Source organism: Lacerta agilis, chromosome 15 (assembly GCF_009819535.1).
Source record: "Lacerta agilis isolate rLacAgi1 chromosome 15, rLacAgi1.pri, whole genome shotgun sequence".
NCBI lineage: Eukaryota > Metazoa > Chordata > Lepidosauria > Squamata > Lacertidae > Lacerta > Lacerta agilis.
In genome coordinates, this window is record NC_046326.1 from 38,000,074 (window position 1) to 38,021,045 (window position 20,972).

Genomic DNA, 20,972 nt, shown 5'->3' on the forward strand with positions numbered 1-20,972 from the left:
CATCCCTTCTGGGTAGTGAGCCCCATTGGATTTCAATGGGATTATGCGCGAGTTAAGCGCGCACAGGCTGACGCTGCAAAGCTGCGGTGCTGTGCGCGCTCCAGATTCCCCCTGGAGTCCGAAATGGGGCTCCGCGTCCCAGAGGCGGGGCGTCAAATCCGGATCTTCCAGGGAGTCTGGAAGCCCTTCCGATTCAAACCCAGCAGCCTCCGCCTCCAGCTCCGCCTTTGCCCGGGACTGGCTGAGCCGTCCTTAGCCTCTCCTTCGCCTACCTCCGGAGGACGTTGCCTTTCGCCGGTCGCTCTCGATCCTCTCCTTCTCCATACAGTATATACCGGTACATGGAACGGGTGAGACCATTTAGTCTGAAATCTCTTTCTCTCTGTCGGCTGTCTTTCATCTGTTCCTTATAAATGTAGTTATTTCTCTCTTCCTCTCCAAAAATCCAGATCTCTTAGTTTAAGCCCCACAACTTATTCCCTCCCCCCTACTCCACATGCTGCTTCAGAAAGGGAATGAAGCAAGAGTTCCCTTAAGGGTGTGCAGAGTTCTTTCCCCACTCATTGAAGAGCAAAGGAAGGATCCTAGTGGGAAAGGACCATAGCTCAGTGGTAGAACATCTACTTGGCATTTAGAAGGTCCCAGGTTCAATCCCCTGAATCTTGGAGTGGGGCTGGGAGTGGCCTCTGCCTGAAGAGCTGCTGCCAGTCAGTGGAGACAACACTGAGCTAGATAGACCAGTAGTCTGACTCTGTATAAGACATCTCCTTTATTTCTGTGCAAGGTGAGCGAGGGTCTGATTTTGAAATCCCTCAGTACCCCCTCTCTCATAACTGAATATATAAATCACTGCCTTTAGTTTGTTGTTTGTTATATTTTAAGTTTCATCTATTTTGATTTTATGTGTTAACTATTTTTGGTTAGTCACACTTAGGCATTGGCTTGAAGAGTGGGGTAGAGAAACTTGCATAAATAATAATAATAAGTGTAAGTGTTGCTGATCCCTGGCTTTAAGCTTCTACATTTTCTGATGTGTTCCTGTCCAATGTTGTATGTTTATACCTTTTGGGGGTTTCTTTCATTTGGCTTTTCAATGACTACCCCACCCCTTTTCAATTTTAGCTCTACAAATAGGCTGCTATGATTCTATAATATCAACACACTTACCTGGGAGTAAGCACACTGAACATAGCAGTACTGTCTTCTGACTAAACATGTACAGGTATAGGATGCCTAGGCCCTCCAGATTTTGCTGAACTACAACTCCCATCAGCCCCAGCAAACATAACCAATTGTCAGAGATGATGGGAATTGTAGTTCAGCAACATCTGGAGGGCCAAAGGTTCCCCGCACATTGAACTGGGATTAGGGAGAATCAGTCTTACCTCCCTCATAGGGCTGTTGTGAAATTTAGTTATAAAGGGGTGGTCAATTTTATACCCTCTGGCTGTGGAGGCTCAGAGTGGATAGGTCAGATCCTTTGTTAATCTGAACTCTAGAGGTTTCAAAACATGTCCCACTTGGAGCAGAGGCTTGCTTGAAATTGGAGTGTGTGTCTAGGCAAGCTTTGCTAATAACTGGGTGAATCTTTTGGGGCCTTTGGACTTTTCTTTGTTGACAAAAAAAGTGTGCAAGGCACACTGGGTAAAGCTAATTCGAAATACAGCATTTTCTGTCATTGAAACAACAATGTGTCACATCACGTGACTTAAAAAAAAAAGTACATTGACCTTGCTTGATCAAACCCAAAGTTCAGGACATCCGTTGCCAATGATGACTATCCGGGGTCTCCGGAAATCCACAAGCGGAACAAGAAGGTGTCAGCTCTTCCATCCTGCTGTGGGACCCCAGTATTCAGGTAGACTGTCCCTCTACTTGGAGGCTCAAAGTTTGCTCTCTTAGCTGATCACCACAGATGAGGGATGGGGAAGCTGTCCCCCCCCTCCTGTTGATGCTGAACTATGTCTCCCATAATCCCTGATCATTTGCCATGTTGTCTGGGGCTGATGGGAGTTTGAGTCCAGCAGCGTCCAAAGGAGACCAGTTTGCTCACAACTTAGTTTGGGCCTTGAAGTGCTGATCTCTCCCTATCCCGCTCCCTTTCCTTTTCCTTCCACTCTGCCTTTCCTTTATTGTTTCTGGCCTTTTTTGTTTGTAAGCTTGATGCCAGGGCCTGTCTCTCCTATTTTTGACATTACTTGATCTGGGAGATTATTGTTGACTAAAAACAGAATAAATAAATTATAAATACTGTAAATAAAACTTTGGAAGGCCTTGAATACACTAAAGCTGAAAGACAGTGCAGTGGTACCTCGGGTTAAGAACTTAATTCGTTCTGGAGGTCCATTCTTAATCTGTAACTGTTCTTAACCTGAGGTACCATTTTAGCTAATGGGACCTCCCGCTGCCGACATGCCACCGACGCGCGATTTCTGTTCTCATCCTGAAGTAAAGTTCTTAACCCGAGGTACTATTTCTGGGTTAGCAGAGTCTGTAACCTGAAGCATCTGTAACCCGAGGTACCACTGTATTATTTATTATTGTTGTTGTTGTTGTTGTTATTGTTATTTATTTCTATTCTGCCCTTCATCTGAGGATCAGAGGGCAGTTTGCAATATAAAAATACAAAAATACTTACCATAGTATAGTAACCTACATAAATGCAATTTAAAAGACCATAGATTGTTTAATTAGCCAAAGGCCTGTGATAAGAGGAATGTTTTTGCCTGGTGCCTAAACAGATGTAACAGAGTATCCAGTTTTCAGGATGAAATGAAAAATACACATCTGTAAACCAGATTTCGCTTTTTAGGAACATAGAAAGCTGTCTGATACCGAGTCAGACCATTCATCCATCTAGCGCATTGTTGTCTATACTGACTGGCAGCAGCTCTGCAGGGCTTTAGACGACTGTTTTGCCCATTTCCTACCTGGAGATGCCGGGGATTGAACCTGCAACCTTGTGCATGCAAAATATGTCTGCCACTGACCTAAGCTCATTCCACACATTTAAGTGCCATTTTGTATAGACTCCAGATGTTCATTTATAGTAAACAACAACAACAACAACCCAAATTTCTAGCCCTTAAGTGTCTACAGAAATTAATGAAAGTATTTGAAACATAGAAAGTTGCAGTTGGGTTATCAGTCTCTGTTGCTCAGTATCATTCACACTGACTGGCAGTGGCTCTCTGGGATTTCAGACAAGTCCTCCCATCCCCCACCTGGAAACTGAGCCTGGCACCTTCAGCCTGCAGAGTAGATTGCTGTACCACTGAGCTGTTTGCCCATCTTTCCTCATTTTCCTCTGCTTCTGGCGAGAGAAAGTGCAAACTTAAGTTGACCAGAGCAGTGTGGTTGCAGCAGGGAGCTGTGCTGTTTATATTGTGATACATGGGCTGGATTGCTTTAGTTCGTTGGCCAACAATTATGTACTGGGGGGCTGTTGTAAGGAGGGAGGGGTGGGGCAAGGATCTGTTAGTGTCTCCTAATGCACAAAGGCCCTTCCTTCTCTCCTCTGCTCTTCTGCCTTCATACTGACATCTAAGGTCCCAGGGTCGTGGCCGAACACTTGATTGCAAGGCCTTAAAATGTTCCAAGCTTATTGAGTCACTTCTCGAATGCTCACTGGCTTCTCAGCTGTTGCACAGAAGCGGGAATCCTCCCTCATTGCTGCCTTTACGTTCTCCTCCCATACTTAAAATACAACATGCATGCACACGAAAGCTCATACCAAGAACAAACCTAGTCGGTCTCTAAGGTGCTAACCGGAAAGAAATTTTTATTTTGTTTTAACATTTCTTAAGTACCTCTACTCACAACCACAATCGTTCCGGAGGCCCGTCCGGAAGTCGAAACGGGTCACTGGGAGAGGCGCCGTTGTGTGCAGGCACGAACAGCGACAAGCCCGCCAGTTACTTCCGGGTTTGCTGCTGACATTGGGCGAAATGGACGTGAGCGGAGGCGGACGTAAGAAGAGGTTTGACTGCACCAATCAGAAGTGGTTAAATTCCCATCGTGTCCTGTTTGGGAGCTTCCCAGAAGCATCACAACTGTCTTCTGTTGGAGACAGGCCACTGGATGGATTTTTGGTCTGGTCCGCCAAGGGGATTTTAATGCTCTTGAATCCTGAATGAGATATCACACATTGCTGTTACCGCAAATACTGCCCTTGGCACCCAGCTGAAGAGTGTGTTTGTGTGTGGAAATCTGTTCTAATAATCCTTTATAAGCAGGACAGGTTGTTTAAAGGGTAACTTGTAATCCACAAAGAGGCCAACAATGGATCTTCAGAGTTAAGGAAAGAATACCTTTAGTGTTCCCGATGTGGGTTTTTCCCCCCCAATGTTATTGACTTCAGACAGTCAGCATTCCATACCACTAAGCATGTTCAGTGTTCGTTTGGGCTGTCTTTGGAGCCCTATCTCCTCTTTGCGCCCCACTCCTTTGTACTGCTGCCAAACTTAGTGCTTCTCCCTACCTCCTACACCTGGGCCTGCTGATTTGCGTGGATGGGGCTGGTTTATTGGACTGGCACTCACCCCCCTGAACATCAGAAAATAAGGGAATCCTAATTGGTGGTCCACAAATCCTGCTTTGGCTTACTAGCCAGCCACGATTTGTGATTGCCACCAGTCCCCTCTCCTGCATACTCTGGTGTGGACTGAAGACTTGGTTCAGGGTCTTCTCTCATTAGTGCAGGAGTATAGAGAAGCAAGAAGAATGGGTGTAACTCTCAGCATGGCTGATGTTGGATATTACCCAACATAAGGGAGCAGAGGTAAAACCAGCCTCCTGCAGATAACTTGGAGAGTGGGTAACTGGGAATGGAATAACCAGGATTGCAGGAAGCCTGAATGGGCACATTCCATGCTGCAACATTTTATTGCAAATCCCATGAATAGTAGCTGTCCAGTGAATAATATTGGACTATCTCTTAAGCATAATTATTTTTGATGGGGGAATCCTAACCAGTGGAATGATCACTGGGGAGGTTAATTAAAACAACATCCCATAGCTTAAATCTGCTGGCTGCAGCTGGCTGATTTTGCTGCTGCTGGATAGAACCAGCAGTCTGGGTTGCTGGATGGTTTTTTTGTTTTTGTTTTTCCCCTGGCGTGTAACTTTCCACCGGTCACGCCCGTGCAAAAATGTTCTGCTGCCGTTTTCCCCCCCACAGGCCTGCCTTCCCCTCCTCCCACAAATCTGTTTATAACAGCCGGGAAACCTTACATTTAAGGAAGGAGGAAGATCCACTTTGCTACCTTAATCCAAAAGGACGCCAGAGTGCAAACAGATATTCCTCTAAACTGTTTTTTCATTTAGGGATTTGTGATGTTGCCCCTTCCATTCAATTTTGCATAATTGGCCCTGGGAAAATTCCCCAGGCCCCACTTTGCCTCGCTAGACCCAGACGCTTGCTGTTGCTCAGAGCGCTGGAATATAGGTAGCGGCATTCTTAGCCGTACCTGGAGATGCTGGCGATACAACACAGGACCAAGCTACAGATCTTCCCTCACAGGATATAAACAAAACAAAATAGAAAATTCTTTCCAGTAGCACCTTAGAGACCAACTGAGTTTGTTCTTGGTATGAGAAAAAAGGGGGGGCAGTTCCATTTCTCCATGTGAAATCGTGGCAGGTATTTTGGGTGGCTGTGATCTCACACCCTGAAAAAGCACTTGTGGGGTGGGGGGAGATAGCAGCGCAGGTCACATGCCTCACCCAGGAGCATGACCTGGGAAACATGCACCCCCGTTTTTTAATCTAAAAAAGTTGGACTGGATGCATATGCAGCCCTCTAGGTCACACCCTCTTCTCTGTTTTGTTTTGCACCTTCCTTGAGTGTTGGTATCTGGCTGTAAGGTGCCCTTGGTTCTGATAAGGGCCCCTTGTTTGCTTGGATGGAGGAGAGAAAGCAGTGTGTGTGAGTATATGGAGAAATTAGCCTAAGTAAAACACACCTTTTATGCTTAAATTCTACTTATGCTTAAATTCTACAAGGCAGGCTTAAGCCAGTATGTGGACGCCGAGACTCCCAGAAGTTGCAAGCTGGATTTCGAAGGGCAGAGGAACCAGAGACCAAATTGCAAACATGCGCTGGATTATGGAGAAAGCCAGAGAGTTCAGAAAAACATCTACTTCTGCTTCATTGATTATGCAAAAGCATTGACTTGTGTCGACCACAGCAAACTATGGCAAGTTCTTAAAGAAATGGGAGTGCCGGATCACCTCATTTGCCTCCTGAGAAATCTCTATGTGGGACAAGAAGCTACAGTTAGAACTGGATATGGAACAACTGATTGGTTCAAAATTGGGAAAGGAGTACGACAAGGCTGTATATTGTCTCCCTGCTTATTTAACTTATATGCAGAATTCATCATGCGAAAGGCTGGACTGGATGAATCTCCAACCGGAATTAAGATTGCCGGGAAAAAATATCAACAACCTCAGATATGCTGATGATACTACCTTGATGGCAGAAAGTGAGGAAGAATTAAAGGAACCTTTTAATGAGGGTGAAAGAAGAGAGCGCAAAATATGGTCTGAAGCTCAACATCAAGAAAACTAAGATCATGGCCACTGGTCCCCATCACCTCCTGGCAAATAGAAGGGGGAAGAAATGGAGGCAGTGAGAGATTTTACTTTCTTGGGTTCCATGATCACTGCAGATGGTGACAGCAGTCACGAAATTAGAAGACGCCTGCTTCTTGGAGAAAAGCAATGACAAACCTAGACAGCATCTTAAAAAGCAAAGACATCACCTTGCCGACAAAAGTCCGTGTAGTTAAAGCTATGGTTTTTCCCAGTAGTAATGTACGGAAGTGAGAGCTGGACCATCAAGAAGGCTGATCGCCGTAGATTGATGCTTTGAATTATGGTGCTGGAGGAGACTCTTGAGAGTCCCATGGACTGCAAGAAGATCAAACCTATCCATTCTCAAAGAAATCAGCCCTGAGTACTCACTAGAAGGACAGATCCTGAAGTTGAGGGCTCCAGTACTTTGGCCACCTCATGAGAGAGAAGAATCCCTAGAAAAGACCCTGATGTTGGGAAAGATGAGGGGCACAAGGAGAAGGGACGACAGAGGATGAGATGGTTTGACAGTGTTTCTTGAAGCTACTAGCATGAGTTGGCCAAACTGCGAGAGGCAGTGAAGGATAGGCGTGCCTGGCGTGCTCTGGTCCATGGGGTCACGAGAGAGTCGGACACGACTGAACGACCTGAACAACAACAAAACACACCTAACTGGCATGTGGCCTAGAAGGGAGTGTGGCCCATAGGCTGAAAAAAAGGTTCCCCACCCCATGAGTTATCTCTCACGCGGCCCATTGAGTCTTCCCTGTCACACTCAGTAGCATATTGCAGGTTGCCAAAAACCGCTTCAAGTAAACAACCTTCTTCATTCTTTTCAGGGCTCCTCGTTTCTCTTGCCTGAGATTTCCTGCAACCTGAAGTCCACCACCGTTGAGATTTTGCCAAGCTGCTAGTACTCCAATGCATTCTCCAACACGAACTTCAAAGCCCCCCAAAATGAGAAGGGAAATGCCCAAGCAGGTAATGTCAGGGAAAGCTAAGATGGTAATATGGAAAGGCTTCCAGTAGTGCCAGCAAGCCATCCAGGGAGCAGACCATATGGCTGCCTGTCCAGAAGCTAAGGAGCTGCCTGATACCGAGTCTGCCACTGGGTCCATCTAGCTCAGTACTATCTGCACTGGCTGGCAGCAGCTCTTCAGGGTTCCAGGCAGCGAGTTTCTCCTAGCTGCTGGGGACTGACCCTGAGACCTTCTCCAAACAGAACAGGGCCTTTAGTGCTGAGCTACAGCTCTTCCCTAAATTAAAGCAAGAATCTAGTCCTCATGGTTCTGAATTTAAGGGCCAACTCTGATAGAAACATAGGAATCTGCCTTAAACTGAGGCAGGCCTTTGATCAATCTAGCTAAGTATTGTGTACACTGATGGATAGAGGCTCCAGAATTTCAGAGGAGTTTTTTCCTCTGTGCCTGGAGGTGCCAAGGATGAACCCAGGACTTCCGACTGGGTGGCGGGTCTCCAGGGTTTCAGGCAGGAGCTGATCCCAGCCCTACCTGCTTGTAGACTTACTTCAGGGCAGCTTTTTATATGGCAAATCACAATCCTGGTGTTTTGGTCACTTAGTGGCATTTCCTTCTGCCTCTTCCTTCAGGTGAATGGCACAAAGAGTCACCCGGCCACCAGTTGTGATGAGGAGAATGGTCTCGGGGAAGATGTCAAATCCTTCTTGGGTGACCGAACGGCAGCTTCATTGCTTTGATGACCTTACCAAAGTGAATCCTGTGACCACCACAACTGGTAGGTTTTAAAAACAAACAAACAACCACTGCACATTCACATGTCATAGCAGACCGAGGTGGTGAACCTGTGGCCCTCGGTCCAATTTCATGCAGCCCTCAGCATCACCCGGCACCCCAGGCTGTGGGCCTACTTCTTGCTGTCTGCCATGGTCTCCGTTTTTTTGGTCACAGCAGGATGTGACTGGATTATTCTCCCACATGCAAGGAAGAAACTCATTTCTCCTAGTGCAGTTCTTCCATTGCACCCCTCCCACCCCCAAATAAACCCTCCTCTTCTTAGGATTGGGGCTGACTAAAAAGACCCTGGTCCCCCAGCTGTCTATAATTTATACCAGCAGTGAGGGAAGCTATATCTCTCTAGATATTGCTGGGCTACAGCTCCACATTTGAAGTCTTACAGATTCCCCACTCCTGTCTTGTGTGGGGAAAAAAGGAGGTTGAATTTGGAAACATGAAATAGCACATTTCTTGCCATTGATGAACCTTCCACTGTCCTCAGTCCTGAAGTGCCTGCAAGCGAGATACACCATCGACGTGTTTACACCAATGCCGGCAGCAGCCTGGTAGCAGTCAACCCCTTTCGGCCAATACCGCCTCTCTACTCGCTGGAGCTCATGAGGGACTACCACACTGCTCCCCGCCTTCAGGTGAGTGAGGGGTAGAGGGAGAACTGCACCAGCTCAGCCCATGCCAAATGAGATCTTTCCCCAAAGATAGATGGTGGCTTTAAAAAGGAGCTGTAAATGCTGCACTTTTGGAACAGAAGGCATGATGAGGTAGGGAAGGTTTGCAGGCTTCCCATCTGCCCTGCATCCATCATCGCCCTTAAGTTCCCACTAAGCATTAACCCAGGGGTGGGGAACAGATGCAACCCTCCACTGCCTTTTGGACTCCAATCCCATCAGCCCCAGCCAGTCTGGCTGGCCCAATGGTTAGGGATGATGAGAGCTGGTGTGCAGAAAGATCTAGGGATCCAAGGGACTACAGTTCCCATCATCCCTTGCCAGGGTGGCCCATGGTCATGGATGATGGGGGCCGAAGTCTGCAAGATCCAGAGGCCACCGGTTCTCCACCCCTGTATTTAGTGAGCTGCACCTGACAGCAGCTTTTTTCCTTCCAAAAACACACCTGTGTTCGTTCTTTTGCTTCTTAGGAACTCAAACCTCATGTTTTCGTGGTAGCAGAGGAGACCTACAGGAATGTCCAGAGCCAGATCCCGCCTGTAAACCAGTCCATCATTGTGAGTGGCGAAAGCGGAGCTGGGAAGGTAAGGGAAAGACTTCCTTCAGGCATCTTTCTGGGATCGTCTGCCTGCCTGCCCATCTCTGGGTGAAGGCCATGTTGCTGGATGGGTGGCTTGTGTAGGTGAACAGCGAACAGAACTTTTTCTTTTATCTCTTATGCATTACCTCAAGGTGCAAGGCTTTTTCCGATCTGTGCAAAGTTCCCTGCATGTGGACAGCTACCATATCTGAGAAAGGTGCGATGTAGCCCTGATGTCATAGTTTGCCACATGCAGGGAGCTTTCTCCAAGTGTCCTTATGAGCCATCTACTTTTGGTTTTGATAAAACACTGCAGTTTCCTATTGAATCCAAGCTTGGGAAACCGTGACTTATTCTGACCCAGGAGTGGGGAACCTTTTTCGACTCAAGGGCCGCATTCCCTCAACCAGTGCCAGTGCTGTCATTTTGGCCCCAGGCCAAGACCTTCTTTATATGCTCAGGCATTTTAGAGCTGTGTAAACTGTTTATTTATTATATATCTCACCAGGGCCACAAACATATCATTAAAACAAGATAATTAGAAACATTCAAAAACAGCATAAAAGCAATCACATTCCCTCAGCCAATGATTTCAGGGTTGTCTGGATCAGTATCTTTCAGCCATCAATCATTTGGGTAAACATGAATTTTTTTCAAATCATCCTGAAAAGTCAGTATTGAGGGAGACAGATGCACCTCCCCAGGGAGGCTATTCCACAAACTGGGAGCCACCACTGGAAAAGGCCGTGCTGCAGGTCGGCGCCAGCCAGCCCCCCGTGGCAGCACCCACACCTCACCTGCTGATCGCAGGGTTCGAGGTGGTGGATTGTTTTACTTGTTCTGTAGTTTTTTGCAGCTTTATTTGTTCTGAACATTTTAGTATGTGTTTGGTATGTTTAAGACTTGGTTGGCTGGCATTTATTTCCTGTTCCCTGTCCCGGTATTGGCACTGATGGCAGTTGAGGTAACATTTTTTACTATATTGATAAATGTGGAAGGAGAAGGAAGGTTGGAGCATATGAGTCCAAGTTTCCCACAGTCATTGGCCATTCTGTTTAGCACATAGGTGAGCTGAGCAGTGCCTAAACAAAATGCAAAATAAAAAAACTTCCTTCCAGTAGCACCTTAGAGACCAACTAAGTTTGTTATTGGTATGACCTTTCGTGTGCATGCACACTTCTTAGTTGTTCTCTAAGGTGCTACTGGAAGGAAGTTTTTATTTTGTTTCGACTACAGCAGACCAACATGGCTACCTACCTGTAACTTGAGCAGTGCCTGTTCACGCATTCAGCAGCAAGTTCTGTGCATGTGGGAACAGTCTCAAAATGCTAGCTCTTCATTTGTGGCCTCGTTGAAGCAGCTCCCCCTCTTTTCCTCCCTGTAAACACCTTTCTTGATTCAATGACATCTGTCAAGAGCAGCCCACAGCTCACATTCATGGCCATCTTTCCAGACATGGACCTCCCGTTGCCTGATGAAATTTTACGCCACGGTCGCCTCGTCCTCCACCATCCCCAAAGGCAGTGTGGCAGTGGAAAGGATAGAGAAGAGGGTGTTGGACTCCAACCCAGTGATGGAAGCCTTTGGTAAATATGACTTTTGAATAGATACATTCCTGCAAGTGTAGCAGCACAGATCAAACTGCCAAACCACAGATTGTGTGAACTGTGGTTTGGGTTCTGTGGACAGCAGGCGAACCATGACCCGAAAGCTTCCTGAGTGGAAAGAATCCCAGTTGGGCTTTCATTTCAAATTGAATTTAAAAAGTCACCAAATAGAAAACTGCCTTCCAAGTACCAATCGGTACACTTTAAGGCTCCCAGTTGTTGATCTGCAGCCATTTCTTAGTGTGCTGCACACCTGATACCACATATGACATCAGGTGGTACAGATGTGTGTGGCTTGGAGGCAATGGTCTAGCAGGCCAGGAGTTTCGCATTTCTGTTCTACAATAGGGTAGCCATATTTCAAAAAGTGAGAATCCAGACAGAAAGGGGATTTTTTTGCCAAAGTTGTTGAGCAATTTTTAGTTTTGCCCAAAGTTATTGAGCTTTTTTGGAGCTATTTTAAAGGAAAAACGACACTGCCGACATGGGTTGCCATACCTCCGGATTTTCCTGGACATTTTTGAGATTTCCGCCTGGACACTGTTTACGTCTGCAGTATTCCGGCTATGTCCGGGAAATTCCAGCCATATGGCAACCCTATTTTACAGTAACAGGGATTTCCCATTGTGTCCATATGGATGGTGAACTGTCTATTCTCAGAGTCTGTCAATCCGCTACATTTGCTTCCTTAAGAGGGAGAATTGCCTTGACTGGTGTGTTGTTTTTGATTTTTGATAATTTATCTGCCTCTTCTATTGTTCTCTACTTGGGTTGGACTTCGCAGGAAACGCATGTACCCTTCGGAACAGCAACAGCAGCCGTTTCGGCAAATACATCCAGCTTCAGTTAAACAGGTATGGATTTAAAAACAAAAACAGAGAGATACACACATACAACTGGACAGCACTGAAGTTGGCTGACATTGCCACCAGTTCCAGACTGCAAATTTTGTGCTGTCTTTATTGCCATGAAAACATGTGCTGAACTTGGCATGCATCCTTGGGGTTGATGAGGTTCACAAACTACCACATATTTAGAAATATAATGAAAAATGATTTCTGAGCATTTTTCTCCAGGTCTCAGCATCTAACAAGCGCTTCCATCCAGACTTTCCTGCTAGAGAAAACAAGAGTTGCCTACCAAGCCCCCTGTGAAAGGAACTTTCATATCTTCTACCAGGTTTGTGCCATCGGTCTTTTATGTTGTTATTATTTCAAATACATGACCTTTCCTTTTTGTATGTTTACATGTGGAGGAATGCACAGTTAGTAACTAGCTTCTGCTCCTTTGAGGGTCCCAAAATCGGTAACTTAAACTTGATTAGTATTACTAAATCAACTGAACACAAAGAGCAAATCCCCTGAAATAATTTAATGTCAGTTAATTAACACAGGAAGCAGCCTTCATACCAGGTCAGATCATTGGTCCATCTAGCTCAGTATTGTCTACACTGGGTGGCAGCAGCACTTCAGGTTTCAGGCAGGGATCTCTCCCTGCCCTGTCTGGCGATTCTAGGGATGGATTCTGTGTAGTCGCTCTTATTTATTCCAAGGTGTGGGTTTTTGTGAAAGTAAGTTTAGGCACACGTATGTGTAAGTTTAGGCACAAGTTTAGGCACAAGTAAGTTTAGGCACACGTATGTGCATAACTGCGAGAGGCAGTGAAGGATAGGCGTGCCTGGCGTGCTCTGGTCCATGGGGTCACGAAGAGTTGGACACGACTGAACAACAACAACAATGTTATTTATATTTATTTATATTTCTGTATGTTGCTAGTAATTGGGGAGTAAAGAAAACAATGATGTTAACTCCTCATTCCTTCATATTTTTTAAATTGGCAAATCTGTATGTAAGTTCCTTAGTTTAGGCAAATGCCTCTTTGCATGGAAATATTATAATTGTTTTGTCTTCAGCTAAATTTTATCTAACACATGATGTAATACATTTCGTTACTTCTTTTGTTTGTATGCAAACTTTTCCCTCTCTTAATATAAGCTACAAATTTTAGAATATGAAAGCAGACATGCTGCTCAAAATCCATTGTTTGGCTGTTGTGCGCTTTGGAAACCATGGGTTGTATCTGACTTCTACTCGAAAGTAAACCCATTGAAACTAATGGGCATGACTAACTTAAGTCCACTTCATTTCAACAGGTCTGAGTAGAACGGGGTTGGCTACAACCACCATAGTTTTGGCATGATGTTCATATTGTGCCATTGCTTTTAAATCTCATGTGAAAGACCGATTCCCCTTTTCTTGCCTCATTCTACTCATTCCCCTACATTCACACAGATATAATTTTGCTGCTTATGCTACCATTGCTTGCTTTGAGGAGAATTGCCTGAACTGTTACTCTTCCTTTCCAGATGCAAAAGGTGCCAGCACGAAGAACGACTGGAATGGGATGTCCCCGAAGGAGCAAAATTCTGCTGGCTTCCAAATCCTGAAAAGACTCTAGAAGGTGTTGCTTTGGGACCATATATTGCAAAAGGAACCTCAGCTGCTTTAGGGGAAGCAGTGGGGAAGTTTAAGAATCAGCTTAAATAAATGTAGGCTCTCTATTAAGGAAAGGCTGGATGGTTATCTGTCAGGGGGGTTGCAACTGCTGCTGCGTTGAGGACTAGAAACTTGTGGTCCTCAAGAGTTGTTACTGTTACCACATTTTTGCCTGGATGGAGGCTAGAGAGGGGTGTGTGTGAATGTGTGTATGAAACTAAGCTACTATTCAAAGATAAATTTTGCAGTCATTGCTCTTCCCACATTTGCCTCAGGCCCCGCCCACCAGCGGCACCATTCACACCTTTCTTCCCAATGGGGATAATACTCTTAAGAGACATGCCATCTCCATCTCTAACTGGGGTCTCTTTCTCTTCCACAGAGGACTCCTTTGAGGTGACCGAGAGGCGATGTCGCTCGGGGCTTGAACTGCTCCACGCAGAATAATGTTTTCAAGGTTGGTTGAAACACAGATCTGTGCCCTGCTAGTGGCTTTACTATGATAATGCCTCTTCCTAATGCCTGGAAGGAGGGATGGAGAGTGGCATGTCTCTGGCCACACTCCCCAGTGGTATGTCGCCCTCAGAAAGTTGCCCACAAGGGAATTACAGTCCTTGAGGTGAAAAAGGTTCCCTACCTCTGGCTTAAATTGTTGGCGGGTGTGAACATTGATGACTTCCTACCCAGATTCTGCAGGGACATTTGGAGTGCTGGCTCCTAGCTAACCTGAATCGTCGCTGTGTGCCCCAGGAGTGTTCCTCCCACCCCTGAAGCACTCATATCTCTCCTCCTCCCCCCCCCAGATATTAGCAGCTCTTCTCCACCTGGGTCACATCTGGTTCTCTGAGGCTGAGGACGAGTCGCAGCCTTGTGAACTGGACGACAGCGCCAAGGTGAGTCGCCATGATCCCTCCGATCCCTGACCAAATTGGTTTTTTTATTCATTATATTTTTTAGAACAGCCTTCAACCAAAGTTCCCAGGATGGTAGGCAACAATTACAGTAGCCCCCTTCACACTAATTTATTCTTCCAAACCATGGCTTAGACAGAGAGCATCATGCGGGTATTTAGAGGGAAATCACTAAAGTGTGGTTTTGGCTTAACGTTGTGTCGTGAACTTTTGAGTTGTCTTGCTCCCAGAAAGAATGAGTGGTTAAACCAAGGACAACCGCAAGATTATGTGGGAATATTTTTTTAAAATAGCCACAGAACCTTAAAAAAAAAAAAATCTTCCAAACCCAGGATTTGCAAAGACTGCTTCCAGATTATTAAAGGTGCCTGTAGAGCAGGTTGCTGGAAACACTGCGGATCCGGACGATAACAGCTGGGAAGCAACGGCAGGTATTCAAGAAGGGCTTGCCCCAAGGTCGAATGTGGGACGAGAAGGGACTGTCTTGCCAAGCTCGTCTATGCCAAGTAAGTGCTCTGGACTTTGTAGCTGCTATCAGACAACCTTTGCAGGGCCATTGCTTTAAATGTTGGTTTGAGCCCATCTTTGCAAAGTTAACTCTGCCACAAAGCATGCGTGCTTTGGGGGAGGCAAGGTGGGGAAGGGATCATTCTTTCACTTGTCCTAAGACTCAGTCTCAATACTGAACAGATTTTAGGCTAGAAGATTAAGCCCTGCACAAGATCTGTGCCACAAACTTTTAGGCTTCTCTGTGTCTGCCTCCTCCCTTTGTAGCTGCTTCAAACGGGGTGTCTGTCTCTGCAGCCGACTGGGATGGCACAGTAGTGTTTTTCTGTTGCAGGGTATTTGACTGGCTGGTGGCCGTGATCAATGGAAGCATCAATGCAGATCCTTCGTCTGGAGCAACTTCATAGGTAACATTTTTCAATCCCTCCTGGGTGTGGGGTATTGAAAGGGTTATTTGGACTGTGTACACAAATGTGTATGAATCTTGCACCCATGAAATCCAGACTCTGTGCTTTTAAAAAGCTGGATTCTGCAGCCTGGATGTAAATCATTCAGACCGAGGAAGGGTTGGAGGCGGGGAATACTTTCAATTTCAAATAACTTTCTTTCTAGATTGGTCACATGAATCCCACTACACCTTTGCTTGCTGGTGAAGGCTGACAATGTGGGGTTTTGGGCCACGGAGCATATTTTGAATTTTGAGGAAGTATTGTGGGCACCAGTCACAAGATTGCTGCCATGGGACATGCACCATGACACAAAATGCCTGCCACATCTAAAAGAGCAGGAGAGATAGGACCACCAAATGATGTCAACATGCCCTGCTCCCCACCCCCCCAAAATTCAGTCATCCCCATCAGTGGTGGAAAAGGCACTTCCATCAGCCACCTCCATGCTTGCTTATAGAGAGAAGCTGTATGCTCCTCTACTCTGTTCAAAGCGGGTGGTGTCCAATCCTGGCAACTGGTGGGAAGGGCCCCACAGCTCAGTGGCTGAGTATCTGCTGTTCAGGTTCATTCCCCAGCATCTCCAGATAAGAGTAGGAGACACTCCCTGCTGAAACCCTGGCGAGCTGCTGTCAGTTCAGTGTAGACAGTACTTAGCTATATAGACCAACCGTCTTGCTTGATATGAGACAGCTTTCTACACCCCAGTGCAGACAGGAGTTGAGCAGGAAGAGCAACAGCCTCTCTTGTGCACTGTGGAGTTTGGAGAGGATATTTCTAGAGACTTTTCGCGGGCACCACATTGGCGACCCTGGAGCAGCAGGGTGGGGGAGGGCAGAACATTGTCTTAATCAAAGCACCCCAGATTGCTGGATCAGCCGCCTTGTCTCCACCCCAACTTCCAGGTCTGTTGGATGTTTACGGCTTTGAATCTTTCCGCACAACCACCTGGAGCAGCTGTGCATCAACCTATGCCAACGAGAAACTGCAGCAGCATTTTGTAGGCCATTTCCTCAAAGCCCAGCAGGTAATGCCCATGTTTGGGTTCTTCTCACGAGGGCTGTTTTGCAACACCCAGTTCCAACATTGGGGGGGGGCCTTGGGCAACATGTTGTGAGTGGCCCCACCTCCTCCTCCTTCTGTTTCCCCAGGAGAGTATGCTGCAGAAGGCCTGGAGTGGTCTTTCATCAACTACCAGGACAACCAGTGCTGCCTGGATGTAATCGAAGGCAGTCCAGTCAGCATCTTCTCTCTGCTGAATGAGGTGAGCTCAGTTTCCAGTGATTTGGGTCTGCTTTGAAACCACTAGTCATTCCTGGCTTTCTGAGAGTGCTGACATCCATGGATTAGGCCCTGTTGGATATATATGTGTGGTATAGTGGTTAGAATGTTGGACTAGGATTAGGGAGAAGCAATTTATTTTCTTGTGCTTCTGCCAATCTCATGGTTCCCTAGCCCAAGCCTGCAGTCTTCTTCATTCAGTCATTTACTAACTAACTAACTTTTTATACCGCCTTCATCCTAGGATCGCAGGGCAGTTTACAATATAAAAACACAAAAATGCATACCATAGTAACAAACAAAACAGTAATCTTCCATCTTGTGCATGGATAGTGATATTTCAGCTCCCCATTGGCTGATAAGCATTAGCACTCACACCCTGAACATCTGTAATAAAGGGAACTTTTTCACAAAGGCAGCATAGCCTATTTGCAGGGGAGTAAGAGATTTTGTCTTGAACATGGGTGGTTAGCCTTTTTTGACCAAGGACCCACATTGACCGATGGTTGACCTCCGGGGACCAAAGTGTAAAGGTGGGTTTTGCAAAGCAAGAAATGTTAATGTTAAGGGACACAATTTGGGTGGAGTGGGTCACAAAAAAAACATTTGACATCACAGCAGGAAGAATGATCAGTGAACTTCATGGCTGAGTGGAGATTTGAACCTTTATCTGTATTTTAATAGATTAGTTTTTAATATTATTTTAATTACTTTGTGGCAATTATCTTTTACATGTTTCCAGCTTTTGTATTTTATCTGTGTGTTTTAATTTGTGTAAGTCACCTTGAGTCCTGGCCTGGGGAAAAGATGGGATACAAATAATAATAATAATAATCATCATCATCATCATCATCATCATCGAACCCTGGTCTCCCAGGTCCTAGTCCGACACTCAGATCTAATACTCGAGAGGTAATGCCTTTGTAGTTAGAGGTTTGATTTACCCACAATGGCAAACACTTACTTTACTGATAGAGCTGCTCTCCATAGCGTCAATTAAAATTCACTTGGCACCCCCTCCCCACTTCTGTCAGTCCAACTTTCCCCATTCTTGCCATCTCTCTCTCTTAGGAATGCCGCCTCAACAGACCCTCCAACACCAGCCAGCTCCAAACCCGGATTGACGTGGCTTTGTCTGATAACCGGTGTGTTAGCAGGGACCGGTTTAGTAAGGAGCCCAACTTCATCGTTTCCCATTACGCTGGGGATGTCCGCTATCAGGTGGAAGGAATGGTGGAAAAGAACAAGGTACACTCAGTAATGCAATAGCAGCAGCAACAACAACAACTTATTATTTATACCCCGTCCATCTGGCTGGGTTTCCCCAGTGGCCAATTCAGATGTGCAGGGTTCCTTTGTGATAGTCACAGCCATGCCCCCTTCTGCAATTAAAAAACAAAAACAAAAAACTTCTAAGATTATACACTAAACTTATACAACAATAATAATTAGGGATGCATTGCCATGATCACTGCAGATCTCCATGTGTTGCCTTTCAGCTATTTCTACAGCTTTCTGCACACAAACATGGGCAAATGATTTGGAGTGCTCCTTAAAGCGTGCTGCTTGAAGTTCCATTGCACATAACAGAACTTGCATGCTGTTCTCTTGAAACCAAGGCACCTTGTGTTTCCAGTGTTCCTAAATGCTTAGCTTTGGAGCATATAGAACAGCTCCTCCTTGATGTTCTTCTGCGCAGGAGCCCATCCTCAGTGGCCGACTCACCACCTTTCACTCTGATAGGCTCCAATCAGCCCAGGTGTGAGAAGACTTATTCTCAGGAGCAATAAAGCTTCTTTCATGCTGTTTGGGTGGCTCTAAGGCATTGGAGACAGGGACCCTGCTGCAGAAATAACAAAACCTCTGGTATGCGCAAAGAGCTCTTTGGGTGCCAAATCGCCTCCCAGTTATTGCCTCCTGGTCCAGGATGTTACCCTAAGTAGCAGTATTTTGTTAAGTTGGAAGTATTCTCCATCCAGTTTCTCCCAAGTTGTTTGCAAATATGTTGTCCGAACTATAATATTTCCTCCTGCTCCCTGTAAATGTTTCATACAATTCTCCCTCAGAAAATAATAACAATTGTACGGTTGTCTTCTCTTTCCTGCCCTCAAAAAAGGACCCCGTTCCCCCAGAACTGGTTCTGTTGCTACAGCAGTCCCAGGATTCTTTGCTTCAGAAATTGTTTCCTGTGGAAACCACAAGCCAAAAAACAAGCACCAATGACATCAGGACTCAGATGAAACCTGTGGTGGTTACAGTAGTCTCCAAATTCAAGGTTTGCCCCATATTTATACCTTTTTTTAAAGCTAAGTGCCTTTAAAGCTGTTGTTTGTTTTTCTTCTTCCACACTTCTCTGTACAACAGTGAGAGCTAGAAGCTAGTGTTTGTTAAACGGAATAAAACCTGGGATTCTCAGAACAAATGGTGATTCTGTACACAGATCAATCGCCAGTAATGTTAGATTAGATGTTTCCAAAATGCCCAGCGGCTGGGAACCAGTTTCCCAAGCATCCTGTCATAGAGCTGTGTCTCGCTGAGCATTCTAGGCAGTTTGCTAGGTTGCAGGCTCGGGCCATGCAGGATCAGACTCACTGTTCCTCTGCACAAATTGGGTATGTGTTTGTGTGTGCCTAGAGTGCCAACAACTCTCACCATGTCAGGGTATTAGGAACAAAAGACTGCATTACACTGAGTGAGACCCACTGGTCCATCTTAAATTCAGCTCTCTGCATTTCCACATCGGTTTGCAATATATACCTACCTTTTTAAATGTCATCAGTGTCATGATGTGACTTTCTCTTAATGGACAGTTTTGCTATGCAATTTCCCCTAAACAATGCATTTGTCTGTATTATTTTTACTAACGTCTGCATTTTTATGCACACTCCACCCTAACGTATTAATGTTTGGCTGGAGAACTCCAGAGCAAAATTCAGAGGCGTGTGCATTTCTAAGGATGGTTGTGTTTCACTCTGCACAGAAAGTGCAAACTAGTTGAATTGGCCTTTAAGCACAAACTGAAACAAATTTCTGCCCCGTCCCGACCCTTGGGCATAGGCAGTATTTTACCTCCCTAGGCATCAGCGCTCACAGCCTGAGCATCGGAAATAGAGGGAATGATGAGCACAATGCCCTGTCCTGTTTGTCTCGCAGGGGTCGCTCGAGAAGCTGATGGAGATCCTGCACAGCACCACCCCACACTACATCCGCTGCATCAAGCCCAATGCAGATTGCCAGGCAGCTCTTTTCCGAAAGGATGAGGTAATGCACTCAGAACTGAACTTTCGAAGCCGGCTTGGGGGAGGGGGTTCAGTGCCAAGGCCACATAAGTACCTGTGGCACAGGTGACATTTGAACCAGGGACCTCTTAATTCATTTCTTTTTGTTTAGTCGTTTAATCGTGTCTGACTCTTTGTGACCCCATGGACCAGAGCACGCCAGGCACTCCTGTCTTCCACTGCCTCCCGCAGTTTGGTCAAACTCATGTTGGTAGCTTCAAGAACACTGTCCAACCATCTCGCCCTCTGTCATCCCCTTCTCCTTGTGCCCTCCATCTTTCCCAACATCAGGGTCTTTTCTAGGGAGTCTTCTCTTCTCATGAGGTGGCCAAAGTTTTGGAGCCTCAGCTTCAGGATCTGTCCTTCCAGTGAGCACTCAGGGCTGATTTCCTTCAGAATGGATTGGTTTGATCTTCTTGCAGTCCTTGGGTCTCTGAAGAGTCTCCTCCAGCATCATAGCTCTGGCTTTTAATTTAAACTCACTACAATGGGCACCAGCTCTCAACCCTGCCTTTAAAAAATCATCCTATTTTGTCAGGTTCTGCAGCAGCTGGAGGCGTGTGGCATCGTGGAAGCTGTCCACATCAGCGCTGCAGGCTTTCCAATTCGGTAAGGCCGTGCAGAGTTGCATTTCCCCCTTGTTTTTTTTTATTTCGGGGGACACTGATTTGCCCATGTTCATCTGGATTCCCTCGCCCTTCCTTTAAGGTGGGGGAGTAGATTGTATAAATTCAGGCTGATTGCTGGCAACAACCACACTACGCTGTGCCCCCCCCCCAATAATACAAGTAGATTGAAAGTAGATAAGGTATCTATCACAACAGGGAGATCTTGTGCTGCCATGTCTAAAA

The 20,972-nt window shown here is 46.0% G+C and overlaps 1 protein-coding gene across 1 annotated transcript in view; it reads left to right on the plus strand.

The window, feature by feature from the left end:
- The first annotated feature begins 67 nt into the window (after positions 1 to 67).
- Positions 68 to 20,972, plus strand: part of MYO19 (myosin XIX) — a 27,275-nt gene continuing 6,370 nt past the window's right edge. The window contains 27 exon segments of the mRNA XM_033171691.1: positions 68 to 350; positions 7,416 to 7,557; positions 8,186 to 8,269; positions 8,271 to 8,331; positions 8,833 to 8,868; positions 8,871 to 8,980; positions 9,487 to 9,600; positions 11,050 to 11,182; positions 11,988 to 12,057; positions 12,280 to 12,395; positions 13,592 to 13,663; positions 14,081 to 14,117; positions 14,119 to 14,155; positions 14,502 to 14,591; positions 14,953 to 14,985; positions 14,987 to 15,052; positions 15,054 to 15,115; positions 15,451 to 15,503; positions 15,506 to 15,523; positions 16,468 to 16,491; positions 16,494 to 16,531; positions 16,533 to 16,589; positions 16,719 to 16,826; positions 17,915 to 18,091; positions 18,960 to 19,118; positions 19,997 to 20,104; positions 20,660 to 20,730. Of these exon segments, the coding sequence (XP_033027582.1) occupies positions 7,498 to 7,557; positions 8,186 to 8,269; positions 8,271 to 8,331; positions 8,833 to 8,868; positions 8,871 to 8,980; positions 9,487 to 9,600; positions 11,050 to 11,182; positions 11,988 to 12,057; positions 12,280 to 12,395; positions 13,592 to 13,663; positions 14,081 to 14,117; positions 14,119 to 14,155; positions 14,502 to 14,591; positions 14,953 to 14,985; positions 14,987 to 15,052; positions 15,054 to 15,115; positions 15,451 to 15,503; positions 15,506 to 15,523; positions 16,468 to 16,491; positions 16,494 to 16,531; positions 16,533 to 16,589; positions 16,719 to 16,826; positions 17,915 to 18,091; positions 18,960 to 19,118; positions 19,997 to 20,104; positions 20,660 to 20,730 (1,994 nt within the window). The 5' untranslated portion in view covers positions 68 to 350; positions 7,416 to 7,497.